Source organism: Phodopus roborovskii, unplaced genomic scaffold (assembly GCF_943737965.1).
Source record: "Phodopus roborovskii unplaced genomic scaffold, PHOROB, whole genome shotgun sequence".
Classification (NCBI taxonomy): domain Eukaryota; kingdom Metazoa; phylum Chordata; class Mammalia; order Rodentia; family Cricetidae; genus Phodopus; species Phodopus roborovskii.
Genome location: NW_026126459.1, coordinates 18,186,677 through 18,202,476, shown reverse-complemented (window position 1 = coordinate 18,202,476; position 15,800 = coordinate 18,186,677). Strand labels below are relative to the sequence as shown.

Genomic DNA, 15,800 nt, shown 5'->3' with positions numbered 1-15,800 from the left:
GAGGACAGAATCTGCCCTTTGTTTTGTTGTGGTATCAAATGGCTGATTCCACTCATCAAGGAGGCATGCATGCCATTACATACCGACATGAAGATGGTCTCTCTGGAGCTTTCCTCACAGACACTGGCTGCAGGTAGAACCACTGACTGGTTTACATGTCTTTTCAACCAAGGCAGGAGTAATGCAACCACTACTACAGCAAGTGTCTTAGTTAGGGTTTCTATTGCTGTGATCCAAAAGCAAGTCGGGAAAGAAAGGCTTACACTTCAGCATCGCTGTTCATCACTGAAGGAAGTCAGGACAGGAACTCACACAGGGCAGGATCCTGGAGGCAGGAGCGGATGCAGAGGCCATGGAGGGGGGCTGCTTACTGGCTTGCTCAACCCACCTTCTTATAGAACCCAGGACCAGCAGCCCAGGGATGGCACCATCCACCATGGGCTGAAGCCTCCCCCATTAATCAGCTGGATCTTACAGAGGCATTTCCTCAGCTGAGGTTCCTTCTCTGATGACTCTACCTTGTGTCAGGTTGACACACAAAACCAGCCAGTAGAGCAAAAGAGCCTGCCATTCCTTCCACATGGGAAAGATGACATCAGGATTGCCCCCTTGGGTGCTCCATCCTCAGACAGATTAGCCCCAGTTGCTGTCACAGCAGAGGCAATGCAAGTACCACCCCTAAGCTCATCATTGGTTCTGTCAAGCCCCATATAAAGTACCAAGTGTGCAAATTTTTCTTGTGTGGGGAGACAACTGAATATCTATTCATTCAATTTAGGACACCAATGACAGACTGAACAATTGAGTCCACCCCGTCTACCTTGGCAACCCAGTGAGTTTAATTAGGATTCAGGAGCAGTCGTTGAGAATATTAACAGGAGCTTAGGAAAAGTTATTTACAGGACCAAGGAGTTCATTAACAAAAAAGAAAAGCCAAAACTGAGGCTTAGGCTAGCTATGAGCTAGACCAGAGTTTTACAGGAGATTAGTAGGACCGGCTGATTTCAAACCGGAGTCTCTGGCTGGATGATGGTGGTGTAGGCCTTTAATCCCAGCCCTTGGGAGGCAGAAGCAGGCAGATCTCTGAGGAAGATGTCTGAGTTCAAGGCCATCCTGGACCACACAGAAATGCTGTGTCTAACAACAAACCCCTAAAATCCTAGGGTCTCTACCCCTCAGTGGAGTGCTGTTTTCTTGAATCTTGTAGTTGCTGTAGTTTTATGATGCTGCCATGGAAAATGAGCTCCATACAAAGTAGGTGTGGCCAAGTGCTGCCATACTACTCCCACATTTGCAGTGTGTGGACACATTCATTAATTCACTGCGCCATGCTGCCTTGTTAAAAGAACATTTGGGAAAACAAAAACAAAAAACAGGCTGGTGATATAGCTCAGTGCCAAAGTGCTTGTTCAGTCTCCATGACCACAAGAAGTAAAAACAAAAGGGATGTGTGTGTGAAGAGGCAAGTGCTTATAGAGCTGTGTCTGTATGTACATAATATATATATATATATATACATGTATGTATGTATGTATATATATATATATAAAGTTTATTTCATTAGTTTTAAGCAGACATCTCCTGTAGCAGCTGTTGAACCTTTCAAAAAGAAAGAACAAAAGAATATTATTACACAGATGCATTGAAATGTGTACTTAGTAAAGGATAACGGCCCCCACAGTCTCCGTGTGTGTATGGGTATAAAAGAGGCACCTTCGTAATGTCTGGCCTCTTGTTTTTCTTTTCGTGCAGACACTGACTAGCTGCAGCATACATTGCTTCAACCAAAGCAGGGTCAGCATCGTTCATCTTCTCATCAGTGTAATCTCCAATCGTCTTCTCTTCATCCTCAATCTCATCTTTAATATCCAGCTATAAAATGGGCATTAAACCTTGGTTAAAAGCTTCAACATGGAAGAAATCAGAATATAAATTTAAATGACTTAAATTTGTCTATTTTTGAAATAACCTGAACTCTTACCTTACTATTTTTTTAAATTTTTATTTTACATATTGATTCCAGTTCCCTCTCCCTCCCTCCCTCCCTCCCTCCCCCCCTCCAACATGCACCATACCACCCTCCCCTCCCATGCTACCCCTACTCCACAGATAGGGTGATGCCATCCAGGTGGGGTCATGTAAATCTGTCAAATAATTTGAAGTAGGGACTAGGACTTCTCTCCTGTCTCTATGTTAAGGGAGTATCCCTCCATGGGGGATGTGTCCACAAGGTCCTTTTGTGCACCAGGAATACATCCTGATTCTACTGTCTGAGGTCCCTTAGACTGCTCAGGCCTTCTATCTGAGACCCATGTTCTGGGGGTCTAAGTCAGTCCCATGCTGGATTCCCAGCTATCAGTCTAGGGGGCCCCTTAGCTACTCCTTGTTCCAGTCAGCTGTCTCTGTGAGTTTCTGTAGCCTGGTCTTGTCCTCCTTCTCTGCATCTGGATTCTAGTTCGGCTCAGTGTTTAGTTGTGGGTGTTTGCTTCTGTTTCCAACGTACTAGATGAGGGCTCCATGATGGTGGATAAGTTAGTCATTGATCTCATTATCAGGGAAGGGCATTTATGGTAGCCTTTCCACTGTTGCTCAAATTGTTAGTTGGGGTCAGTCTTGTAGGTCTCTGGACATTTCTTTAAGTTGTTTTTTTATTCAAACCTATAATGGCTCCCTCTTTTATGTTCTCTCTCTCTCTCTCTCTCCTGTCATCTATTCCTCCCCAGACTCAATCTTCCTAGTCCCACCTGTTTTCTCCTCTCTTCCCCTTCTCTTTCTCCTCATTCCCTCTCCACTCACTGCCCCCCCCACACACAATCCCCATGTGCTCTGGAGAACTTGTCCCTTTCCCCCTTCTGTGAGGGACTTTATATGAATCTCTTAGAATCCACCTTGTATCCTAGTTCTTCTGGCGGTATGAATTATAGACTGGTGAACCTTTGTTCTAGTCTAAAATCCATATATGATTGAGAACACACCATGTTCCTCTTTTTGTCAATGGGTTACCTCATTCAGGATGGTTTCTTTAAGTTCTATCCACTTGCCTGTGAATTTCAAGATTCCATTGTTTTTTCCCGCAGAGTAGAATAGTATTCCATTGTGTAGATGTGCCACATCTTCAGTTGAGGGGCATCTAGGTTGCTTCCAGGTTCTTACTATTACAAATAATGCTGCTATGAACATAGCTGAGCACATGTCTTTACTGCATGGATGTGGATCATTTGGGTATATGCCTAAGAGGGGGATTGCCGGGTCCTATGGTAAACTTATTCCCATTTTCCTGAGGAACTACCATACTGATCTCCAAAATGGCTGTATGAGTTTGCACTCCCACCAGCAGTGGAAGAATGTTCCCCTTTCTCCACATCCTCTCCAGCATAAGTTGTCATTGGTGTTTCTAATTTTAGTCATTCTGGCAGGAGTAAGATGGTATCTCAAAGTTGTTTTGATTTGCATTTCCCTGATAGCTAAGGATGTTGAGTACTTTCTTAAGTGTCTTTCAGCCTTTTTGATTTCTTCTACTGAGAATTCTTTCTTCAGTTCTGTACCCTATTTTTTTAATAGAGTTATTTGATGTTTTGTTGACTAGTATATTTTTGAGATCAGTCCTTTGTCAGATGCAGGATTGGTGAAAATCTTTACCCAGTCTGTGGGCTGTGATTTGGTCTTGTCCACTGTGTCCTTTGCCTTACAGAAGCTTCTAAGCCTGAGGAGGTCCCATTTATTAATTGTAGATCTCAGTGTCTGTGCTACTGGAGTTATGTTCAGGAAGCGGTCTCCTATACCAATTTGTTCAAGGGTACCTCCCATTTTCTCTTCTAAGAGGTTTGGTGTGGCTGGATTGATGTTCAGGTCTTTGACAAAACAGCTAAAAGTATACAATGTAGTAAGGAAAGCATCTTCAACAAATGGTGCTGGCACAATTGGATGATGGTGTGTAGAAGACTGCAGATAGACCCATGTCTATTGCCACACACAAAACTTGAGTTCAAATGGACCAAAGACCTTAACATAAATCCAGCCACACTGAACCTCTTACTACTTTTTATAACCTCCGTAAGACTTGAGGCCAGGCAGGACAAATGGTAGATAAGGAAGTGTACACATATGCACACATTACTGATTTACTAGCCTTATCCCCATTTACTCCTGCCCATCTGCTTTGTAGTTCTTGTCTTTCTCCAATGAGCTAATTGCTCACATTCCTGTTGCAGCATTCACCAGTTCAGAGTCATTAGTTTTTTTGATCATTTTTGAAAATGCAATTCCACCTTCTGGACCCAGACACCCCGCCTTTATCCACAGGAACTCAGACTGATGAATCATAGAAAAAGAAGGACTGGGAGACTGGGAGACTAGGAGACGAGTGAGGAGGTGGTGCTGTGGGCTGAACAGTCTAGTTGAGTGATGGTCCCAGAAATGTGTATATATGTATGTCTATGTCCTGGCTCCTGGAGTCTGTGAATATGACCTCATGTAGAAAAGTGATCTTTGAAGACATCTGAAATGAGAGGTCATCTTGGGTGCAGGGGTCTGAATGGAATGTTCATCATGAGTTCCTTTGGTTTTCTATTGGTGGTGCTGTTTGGGTAGGCTTGGGAGGTGTGGCCTTGCTGGAGGAAGTGTGTCACTGGCAGCACCTTTATGTGCTGGATAACTCCCTCGCCTCTGTATTTCTAATGTGTATGTTTTTTAGTCCAACCCCACCTTAAACTTTGTCTATGTCCATATACTAGCAGCTCAAATATGGCAACTCCAATCCAGGCTTCTCTCTTAATGTCCCATAACTGATAGGACAGAGAACTTTATATTTCTAGTTAACATAAAATTTTACCCTTTGATTTACCATTATAATAATCTGAATACCATTAGAATATTCTCACAAATATCTTCCAATATAAAGACATTATATATAGTATATATACTATATACTATTTTAATATTGCATTTCTAACAGACCATGGATATTTTTGTTTTATGGCAGACATCTGTAACAGTCTCACATACTATAGTTTATTCAAATTAGTATTGGCACTAAGATTTTTGTTATTCTTCTGAAATTCTATTTTAATTATCTCTCTCTCTCTCTGTATGTGTGTGTGTGTGTATGTAAGTGTGTGTCAGTATGTGTGTGTACAAGTATATAGGTGCCTTTGGAGGTCAAGAGTCCTCAGATCTGGAACTGGAGTTACAGGCTATTGTAAGACACATAACGTGTGTGCTGGGAACTAAACTTAGGCCTCTGGAAAAGTAGTATGAGCTCTTGACTGCTGAGCCATTTCTCTAGCCTTGACATTAAGACTGAACAAGCAAGTTACACTTTCTGATTCTCTGTTCCTGATTATGGGACATGACCCAGTATATATCAATTATCTGAATTGTTCATATTGGTTTGCTCTATTAGGGCATATAAATAAGTTAGGATAATAGGAGTATAGTCACTAATTTTTAGAAACACTTATATAATAAATATATACCTATACATATATATAAAGACACATATGTTTTTATATGGATGAGTATCACATATACATTTTTATACATATATAAAGATATATGTAAAGGCCCGTGTGTATATATGTATATGTATATATTAAAGGATGACACATAATTTATCTATAGTTTAGTTATCATTTAACCCGTCCACATATAAATTGTCAATCAAATGTTCGGTATAAAAATTAGAAGGGTAGGAATGGTAGTGCAGGAGAAGGAAAGTGTTTTATCTTTGCAAATAAAGTACTCCATGATGAAACAGACAGTCTCACTGGCATTTATATTCTTATGTGGATACAAATGAAAACTAATTTATTTCCCTATGACCTGAAAATGGCCCCGCCACCCAGGGTCTGTACACCTGGAAAGTAAAAAGCCACAGGCAAGCTAGCTTTCTTCTCATTTTGCTACAAAGACACAGGAACAAGTAATATACAAATAATCTTTTCAGGTACACATCCAGCAAACCCAGGACCGTAAACACATCATACACTTTCACTATGACACATAGCCAGAATTATGTCAGAAATGCATTTCTATATGCCATATTGACACACAGGAACTTAAGACCACAAGACAAAGGAGGAAAAGACTGGCAAAAATGAATTACTTACTAGTAATTGAGGCTCACGGTTTTCATCCACGGCTGCAAGTCCAGTGATTAGCTCTAATAAAACCTAGGAAGACAAAAAGATCCATTAGCAAAATGCTGAAGACATCGACTAGGAATTAAAAGAAGGGCTAGAGAGATGGCTCAGGGGTTAAGAGCATTGCCTGTTCTTCCAGAGGTTCTGAGTTCAATTCCCAGCAACCACAAGGTGGGTCACAACCATTTATAGTAAGATCTGGCCCCCTCTTCTGGCCTGCAGGCATACATGCAGGCAGAAAGCTGTATACACAATAAATAAATCTTAAGGAAAAAAAATAAATTAAAAGGCATATGGACTTAGCCTAGGGACTTGGACATGCTAAGTAAGGATTTCTTGTTGTGCTAACCACTGCCCTGGAACATGGATGTTGACAGAAATCTACTTAGTAATTCCTGCATAAACCTATGGCTATAGATAACAAAAAGTTCTCCAGGACACGCATTCTGGGAATCCAGATCCTTTTCATTATTACAGGTATCTCAGGAGAATATTATTTTCTAGCCAGTAGTCACATTGTATAACCCCATGCTTTAATGTTATGGTGGAGTAAAGTTGTTTCCATAAATGAAACCTATTTGGAAGACTAAGATGAAGATGAGGCCCCATTAATCTCACCCCTCATTCTTCACTTCTGTGAGATGATAAATGACAAAAAAAAAAAAAAAAAAAAAAAAAAAAAAAAAAAAAAGCAAGAGGAAAAAAAGTACACATCATGTGACAGGATTAACATTGTGCTCTGACTCAGTTTAAGTTTTGTTTAGATTTGTGGTAAGAAAATCTTTCCTTGCAGCAATTAAAAAGAAATCAAGTCAAAAACGTTTGCATATTGAGAATTGTTCATAACTTTCTGGTGTAACTATAGGCTAATATGAGAGGTAAACAAGACACATGTACTAAAACATCCTAATTTAATTCACAATTTCAAAAGAATCATCATGGGCTGGAATGAGGGCGTAGCTAGTAAAGGCACTTGCCACCAACCCTAATGGCCTGAGTTTGGTTCCCTGGAACCAGCATGATGGTAGGAGAGAACTGGCTCCTACAAGCTACCCTCTGGCTCTTGGCACATGTATGCTGTGGCATGCACATGCACACACACTAAAAAGAATACATGCAAAACAACAAAGAAAATGATCACGTACCACACCAAAGCTGTAGATGTCCGATTTGGGTGTTATTTCTCCTCGCAAAGCTTCAGGTGCCATATAAGCCGTTGTGCCCACAATTCGGCTGGTCATGACTGTCTGGGTAAACTTTGCCGAAGCCCGGGCAAGCCCAAAGTCAGATATTTTGGCAGTAAAGTCTTTGTCTAGTAAGATATTTGCACTGGAAAAAAATTTAAATTTGAAGGAAGAAAACATTTTTTTCCCTTGGCTACAAGGTCAAATAGGTTCTGAGAAAGTGATACATGCATATGTATGCATATGTATATATACACATATGTAATACGTGTGTGTGCCATTTTAGAGGTGCAGCATAGAAGACTGAGATGTATTTAAATCAGTCAATTATTCAGATGACAGCAAGAGAGAAATTGCCATTTTCCTTTCTTTTCTGTATCTTGAACAGAGATGTTTAAAGGGATGAAAACATAATAAATTTTCCCCTTACGGGAGTTACAATTTGGGTATGCCACAGACAGCCTAACCAGGGAGCCTCTTTAAAAACAAAATTTATAATGGTGCTGGTGACTGAACCCAGAGCATCACTTGAGGTGGGCAACAGCTTTACTACTGAGCTACATCCTTAGGCCAAAAGTACTGTTCTTAGAAAGAAATTCGATTTTCTAATGGGGTATATTTTAATATCTTATGTATTACATGGTAGTCTTGTGGAATATTCCTTTACACTGTGTGATTGGTTTAATAAAAAGATAAATGGCCAATAGCTAGGCAGGATTTTCAGGGCAGAGAGGACACTGGGAAGAAGGGCAGAGACACCAGGATGGACAATACAGAGATGAGGTAATAAAGCCGTGAGGCAAAAAGTAAACTAATAGAAATGGGTTAATTTAAGTTACAAGAGCAAGTAAAAACAAGCCTATAGGCTGAGCTTTCATAATTAATGATAAGTCTCCACGTCATTATTTAGGAGCTGGCTGGAGGGACAGAGAAAGACTTGCTACATAGCAGTTCAGTCTTGTCCACATAGTGTAGTCATATCAGGCTAGGCAGCACGGCAGCCTCTACAGTCATTGGCCATTTCTATGTGCTGGCATTCTGCGATCTTACAGCCACCCTGAGAGATCTCACAGGCCTTTAGCCTACAGTTCTACTGAGCTGAGGAAGACTGAGAAGCCATGGCTCAACTTTGTTTGGTACTGCCTCTGTTTCTGCTGCTGCGCTCCCTATCCCTACTGAACACCCCGGTATTCCAAAGTTCTCTGGGATTAGTATCTAGAAATGAGTGAGAACATGTGGTATTTGCCTTTCTGTCAGGGTTTGAGATGAGTCAAAGGCACCTTAACCCCTTTCCTAACATTTCTCAATACATTTGGAAACAAATTTCCAACCAAACTACAGGAATTTTTATTTCTTTCACATGTCCTTCCTCTGTACTTCCTGGAAATAAATAAATAAATAAATAAATAAACATATATATATATATATATATATATTTTATTATTATTTTATTGAGACAGGGTCTGAGTATATAGCTCCGGCTGTCCTGGAATTATGTAGACCAGGCTGGCCTTGAACTCACAGAGATCTGCATGCCTCTGCCACATGAGTGTTGGAATTCCGAGGAGTACACACCTGGCTGTACTCCTTGGAATCTTAAAGAAATATGTACAGGTGAAACATCTCCATCCATGTATCATATGAATTCATTTGTATGTATTTTCTTACAGAGAGCTCCTACAGTTTATAGTATTTAAGGTGACAAAAAACAGAAACAAAAACAAAAAACAAAACAAAATAAAATAAAACAAACAACAACAACAACAAAAAACCACACAGGTCTTATTTGTGACAAAGGCATATGAATAATTTTTAGTACTTTAAAAAAAAAACCAATGAAGATTACAAGATGGCAATATTCGGTAGGAAATGCTGATGGAATGATTGTAGGTGAATTGAGGAGGGATTTACAGAGCAAATGAGACACATGCTTAGTCTTAGTTATCAGAAATGGATGTTTCTAAGAGGGAAGAAAGGCATGGCAGGCCAGTAGAGGAACAAGATGGTTAAAGCACAGAGTATATGGTATACACTGCCACTCAAGGAACTTGTGTCCATGGAATGCAGAGAGAATTTGGACTTTATCCTTGGGTACCAGGACAACATTCAGTTTTCAGAACAGGTGACTGATACTATCAAACATGCGTTTTAGGACCTTAAGATGCCACTGTGGTAGGGAAGAGCTGAGACCTAGTACAAATTGTTTTTATCAAGTAGGAAGGCTTGAAATAAAGTTGATAAATGTTAACAAATGTTAGGTAAACACTGGGGATAAATGGGAATTGCAAATTTTCAGGCACACCCAATAAACCTTTGCAAAAGTGTGGCTAGGAAGGACAGAAGACACAGAAGACAGTGATCAGAATCTCTGAACCAGCCCCCTCCTCTGTGTGGCTCTGTGCATTCTCCAGGACCGACCTTAGTTTAAGGCTTATCTTGCGTTTGTCCATTGTAACCTTTCCCTCTTTTCTTAGGCACTTCTCATAGTCATATAAGCATGCACTAGTCTTGCTTTTTTTTTTGGGGGGGGAGGGTTTGAGACAGGTTTTCTCTGTATTGCTTTGGAGCCTGTCCTGAAACCAGGCTGGCCTTGAACACAAAGACACAAAGATCCACCTGCCTTTGCCTCCCAAGTGCTGAGATCAAAGATGTGTGCTACTACTGCCTTGGCTAGTCTTGGCAATATTAAGGGATTCCTAAATGGCATATCTGTTTTCAGATGTCACACTTTAGGATCAAAACATCATAAAACAGTGTTTCTACTCTATTCCCAGTTTTCTAGCTCCCACTCTGTCCCCCATACAACCTGACTTCTAACTCAATTCCTAAATGGAAATAATCATGAATGACCTGCATGGTATTAATCCAATGGGTTAACCTGACTTCTACCCACCTCTTGGCAAACTTTCTTTACTTGATTTGGGAGACAGTACAATCCACGTACAGGCTTTCATCTACCTATGTGTTTATATAGTTTATTAGATGTGTTTTGGGGACTATTCTCTTTTGTTTGGCCATTATGTCTTAGGGGTCCTTTGTATTTAACCCTGGGCCCTTGTGCTATATCTTTCCATAATTAAATAACTCTTCAAGCATCATGTCCATGCGAGTGCTACACATTTATATCTTCAGCTCAGATGTCTGCCTATAAATTTGTATGTGACACTGTCTGCCTCACCTCTCCATCATAAGAGAATTTCAAACATAGAATGCACACCTCTCCTAAGCCCACCCCAACCTAGAGTCCTTCTGGGTCTTTCCATACAAGTGAGTCATGCCACAACAATTCCCAGAGTGCAACTGTGGGTGCTGTAACTGATACTCCCCTCTTCCCAGGCCTTCTATAGCTAAGACACAAACCTGTCTTGCCACATTAATCACTCGTGTCTGCTCACTTATGCTCATATGAACTAGGTCTACCAAAATGTCTCTAGTGCTCTATTAATAATCCCTGATTTTAAACTGCTCTCTACTCTAGAGTCAGAGTGATTTGCAAAGCTTGAATATGATACTGTACTCCATCAGTTCTCAACCTGTAAGTTGTGCAACCCCTTTGGGAGATGAACGAGCCTCTCACAGGGCTTGACTATCAGATATCCTGCACAGCAGATATTTAAATTACAATCTATAACTAGTTAGGCAACAAAAATGATTTATAGGGGACACCACAACATGAGGCACTGTATAAGGGTCACAGCATTAGGAAGGTTGAGAACCACTGCCATCGTTTTATAACTTTCAACAGCATCTCATTACATTTATAATCAAACGCTGGGCTTTGTCTACCAAGCCCCATAGGACTTATTTAATTTCCTCTCATGTCTTCTACCCCTCAGTTTCTGCACACCAGTAACGCTGTAATCATTTTACTTTCTGTAACTCATCATGATTTCATATTTCATATGCCCTCTTTTTTTTTTTTTACAGAAAAGATTTACTTATTTTATGAAATCAGTACTCTATCTGCATGTACACCTTTATTTCAGAAGAGGGCATCAGATCCTATTAGAGATGCTTATGAGTCACCATGTGGTTGCTGAGAATTGCACTCAGGACCTCTGGAAGATCAGCCAGTTCTCTTAACTGCTGATCTATCATCTCTCCAGCCCCCTCATATTCCCTCTTAACACTCATAGGCTTACGAGTTCTAGACTATTTTACTAATCTTCTGTACAACTACCCTCAGACTATGCTTCCTTATTTCCTGCTCAATGTTCAGGTCTCAGCTTAAACATCATTCCTTTCAAAATCCTTCTTGATAGTAAGACTGAACACTATAATAAATGCTAAAACTATTATTTTGTGATTATCTGATTGATATGTTGAGGTACATCTGCTGATCATATTATGTACAATGTCTAGCACATGGTAGCTAAATATTTAACTAGGTAAATAACATAAGGGTGGAGAGGACTAAAAAAAAAAATATCCATGGAGAATGAAGGTGATTCAGGAGAGATCAGTGATCCAAAAACAAAGAAAGAACCTAATCTCCCTGAGGAGAAGTAGGTCAGAGGGCTTGGGACAATGGAGATTATAGGTGTGTATAGTGTAGAGGTCTTTCCAGTGATGGGGCAAGTCTAGCCACTGTATGTTAAGACAAACATGCAAAGGGAGAATGAAAAGGGCGAGAGAAAATTATTCTTTAGAAATGGCTTTCAAAAGCTTCCCCATACTAGACTTACCTTTTAATATCTCTATGGATATGATGATTTTCATGCAGAAAACTAATGCCATTAGCTGCACCCTGAGCAATCTTACATCTCATGTGCCAAGAAAGTGGTGGGGTGCCATCCTTACAAAAAAAGAAACTGGTTTTAAATAATCGTTTAGGTGAAACAAAAAATCCATAGAAAACCCATAACAGTATTTTTGTTTACTAAGAATTCAGATTGGCAAAATTTAAAGCAAAAGTAATCTTAACTAAGATTAAATGGACTCTGCACTCTCACTTGAAAATGAAAATATGTGAGACCATCATCAACACCCAACCTTGACTGATGCTTTTGAATTTTAAATTTTCAATACTTGTCAACACATAAACAGCATCATTTCACAGAGCAAGAAAATAGTAAGATTACCGTGGTTTAAGTGTTCCCGAACAAATGTGAACAGTAGCAATCCAAACATACAAACAGAAAGTGGGAAAATCTGGTGACAGGTGTCTTACCAAGCAGGACAGCCTGTCCAGCAAGGAACCATTGGGCATGTAAGCATATACTAAACACAGGTCATCGCTGTCGCTTGAGAAGCCAAGTAGCTCTACCAGGTTTTCGTGCTGACACCTGTACAAGTGAGGTAGCATGCAAAATTGTTACACTAAGTATTTCTAGGAGTCACTCAATTTCAGAGTTTTAGCAGAAAGATCAAAGAGATAACTGCATATAAATGTGTGTGTGTGTGTGTGAATAATATGCAACATATATCATATATAATATGACAGGTGCTCATAACATGCTAGCACTTTCATTGAAATTGCTGATTCTTTTCTGTAAACGGTTCTTGTTTCTGTGACACTGATCCACAAACCTCTCTTGGTCCTATGGTCACATTTGATTAGATCAGTGGAACCTGAGACAGGTTAGTCCAGGACATGGCTGATGCCCATCTTTTTGTTCAGTGCCTTTTCAAGACCTGGAAACTTAGAATATGGAAAAATCCTTGAACATAACAAAATTCTAACACTCCCAAGGTACTGCTTTATAGGAACGGTCTTCAGTCACATTTAACTTTCATACTTTTGGTCCTTAACCACGTGCTTGTCTACAATCTGAGATTTTTGTACACTTGAGAGAAATGAGTACAAAGGCTACAGAGGAACAAAGCTTCAGGCTTCAGCTGAAAGCGCAGTCCTGCCACCTCCTGGACCTGCAACACACAGCATGTGGACAATCTCAGTCTCAGGGCTTCCCTACATACAGAACAGGGCACTAGCACAACGGTCTCACACAATGTGGGTGCTGTGAGGATTAATGAATACCTGCAGCACACACGGCACAGGAGAGACCCTCCATTCAGGGCTTACTCATTTTGCTCATTCCATGTCTCTGTAATTCTGCATAGCCTTGCATAAAACCAGACTTCCACTGCCAGAAATACTCTGAGAAGTGTAAGTGCAATTGATAAATTCCCCATTTCCACCACACTTGCATATTTTAAACACAAGTAGATAGCACACATCGGATTTCTACTGTCTATAAAGTAGGTGGTGGCTTACCTACTTTGTCTCACTAACCATTATAATGTGTTATTATTTTACTCCCCAATGGACAGAAGTAAGAAATTTGGACTAGGTCATTCTGATACTAAGGTCTGGAAAGTGACATTTAAAAAGTGTAACACTAGAGGCTGGGGATGTAGTGTAATCTAGAGGGTGACCAGTGTGGTGTTGGTGATGAAACCCAGAGCCTTGTTCATGGCAGACATCTCACCGCCTGGGCCACAAGTTACGCTTAGAACTGAATACTGGAGGTAGAGGTGAGGAGGTCAAATCTGAAGAGGGCTTTGGCTCTTCTTTCCACGTGCACCATTTTTACTGTACACAAATTACTCTTGGTCTGTTAGCTATTTTATGAGGGCAAATAACTGGAGTGGGTGACAGACAACATGGCCTCATGTTGTTTAAAACCCTCCTTAGGATTCGACCACCAACAGCTCTGGAATTAGCTACACTTGAACAAAAATCCATCTCTAATACTTGCTGGCAATGTGACCTTGAGCAAATTATTTCACATTTCTAAATCTTGTTTTAAATAAAGGAGGTTGCACTCATTGTTCTCAGAATTAAATGATTCCATGAACTTAAAGTAGGCAGAACAGCATATGGCATGCTGTATAGACTCAAATGCCAATCACTGGGATTGTTACATCTTCTGATTTGGTTCTTATCCCCTTCCTTATTAACCCCAGGAATTTCCTACATTCTGCATCACTATATTCCTCAAGTCTTTGTATATGGCATTTCCTTAGTTTCCTCTGAATTTAACTTCTCCCAGGGTCTGTTATTTTATAAACAGTTTTAGTTTTTATTTATTTTTTGAGATAGACTCTTCCTATATAGCTCAGGCTATCTTATAACTTGCAACATAGCACAGGGTGTTCTTGAATTCACAATCCTCTACCTTATCCTCACAAGTACTGGGATTACAGGAGTGCAGCATCATTCTTGGATTTACTTATTTATTTTTTAATCACTACAACTGATCTGTCAGGAATTCTTGGACTAGAAACCTGATAATGGGAAATACTTTGAATCCTCTGTAACTTTGATGTGATGTAAAATACCAAACCCTTTTAATCTGCCAGCATATAAGTATAAGTGATCATATAATTAGAGAATCAACAGTGCTGGTCTCAACTCTGTATCTTTACAAATCTGAATCTGCACACTTTGATGCGAAACCTGGTCCCCTTGCCTTATGCCATGCTTTTGCCCCATGCCACACAGGCACATCAACACCATCAACACTTACTTTGCCATTACTTTAATTTCTTGATCAAACTGTTGCTTTAGTTCCTCAGTACTGATTTCAACCATCTAGGAAAATAAAAACATATACTGTAACACAATGCAATAACCTTGTGGCTCCTAAAGCTGGAAGGGGGCTCAAGAAAGAGTCCTCTGCTGACTTGCTTACTTTAACATCACATGGCAAACCAGGTGACTTAGGACTATAGTCCCAGATAACTGTGAGGCTGAGACTTACAGGTGAGTTCAAGGGTGGCCTATGCAGCTTGACCTTTGCTCCAAGTGAGTCATAAAGAGGGCTAGGATATAGCTCAGTGGTAAAGTGCTGGCTTAACATATACAAAGTGCTGGCTCTGGATTCAATAGTAATACAGGAAAATGAATATAGAATAATGTCTTCCTACCATCTGCACAGCTGGGTCTTAACAACCTGACAGCAAGTGACAAGAGACTAAGACAGACAGACAGACAGACAGACAGACAGACATAAGTAACACAAAGCTGGGATCAAACAGTCCATGTGGTGAGATGTTGCCATACCAGCAACACAGATACTCAGCCTGTTTAGCATGCATAGCTTGTCTTAAGATGCAGTAAGCTAATTTTGGTAAGGGGGTCCTCTGTAGGGCAGCAGCCTCAGGCTTCAGTCACCTGGGAACAGAGGTTGATACCTTTTACATGCACTGGCCTTAGCTAAAGGCCAACCATTTGTCAACATCCATACTCAGACCAGAGGAAGGCCTTGCCCTTCCCTGCCCAGGAGCCTGAGGCACTGGGGCCTTTGACATGACCATTCTCATGTTACAAATGCTCATTCATGATGTCTGCTCATACAGGGGTACACATGGTCTTATTCTCTTTGTTTTAAAGAATTATTGACATCTAGAAACACAAGTGATTTGCCTTAGATCCATATTGTTTTGGAAAAAGGAAAAAACATAAACCTTTAGGGTTGTGATAGAAACAAAATGAAATATAGTATTTCACCACAGAAGAATTTTAAAAAAG

The 15,800-nt window shown here is 40.2% G+C and overlaps 1 protein-coding gene across 2 annotated transcripts in view; it reads right to left on the bottom strand.

Moving 5' to 3' along the window:
• Positions 1–203: 203 nt before the first annotated feature.
• The window catches only part of Irak4 (interleukin 1 receptor associated kinase 4), a 29,280-nt gene continuing 13,683 nt past the window's right edge, over positions 204–15,800 (bottom strand). For both annotated transcript variants that reach the window (XM_051189730.1, XM_051189729.1), the window contains exons 6-12: positions 14,797–14,861; positions 12,495–12,609; positions 12,010–12,119; positions 7,286–7,469; positions 6,108–6,170; positions 1,714–1,872; positions 204–1,599 (exon numbers count right to left, since the gene is read on the bottom strand). In XM_051189730.1, coding sequence (XP_051045687.1) covers positions 1,567–1,599; positions 1,714–1,872; positions 6,108–6,170; positions 7,286–7,469; positions 12,010–12,119; positions 12,495–12,609; positions 14,797–14,861 — 729 coding nt within the window. In that variant the 3' untranslated portion in view covers positions 204–1,566. The remainder of the gene's footprint in view (positions 1,600–1,713; positions 1,873–6,107; positions 6,171–7,285; positions 7,470–12,009; positions 12,120–12,494; positions 12,610–14,796; positions 14,862–15,800) is intronic.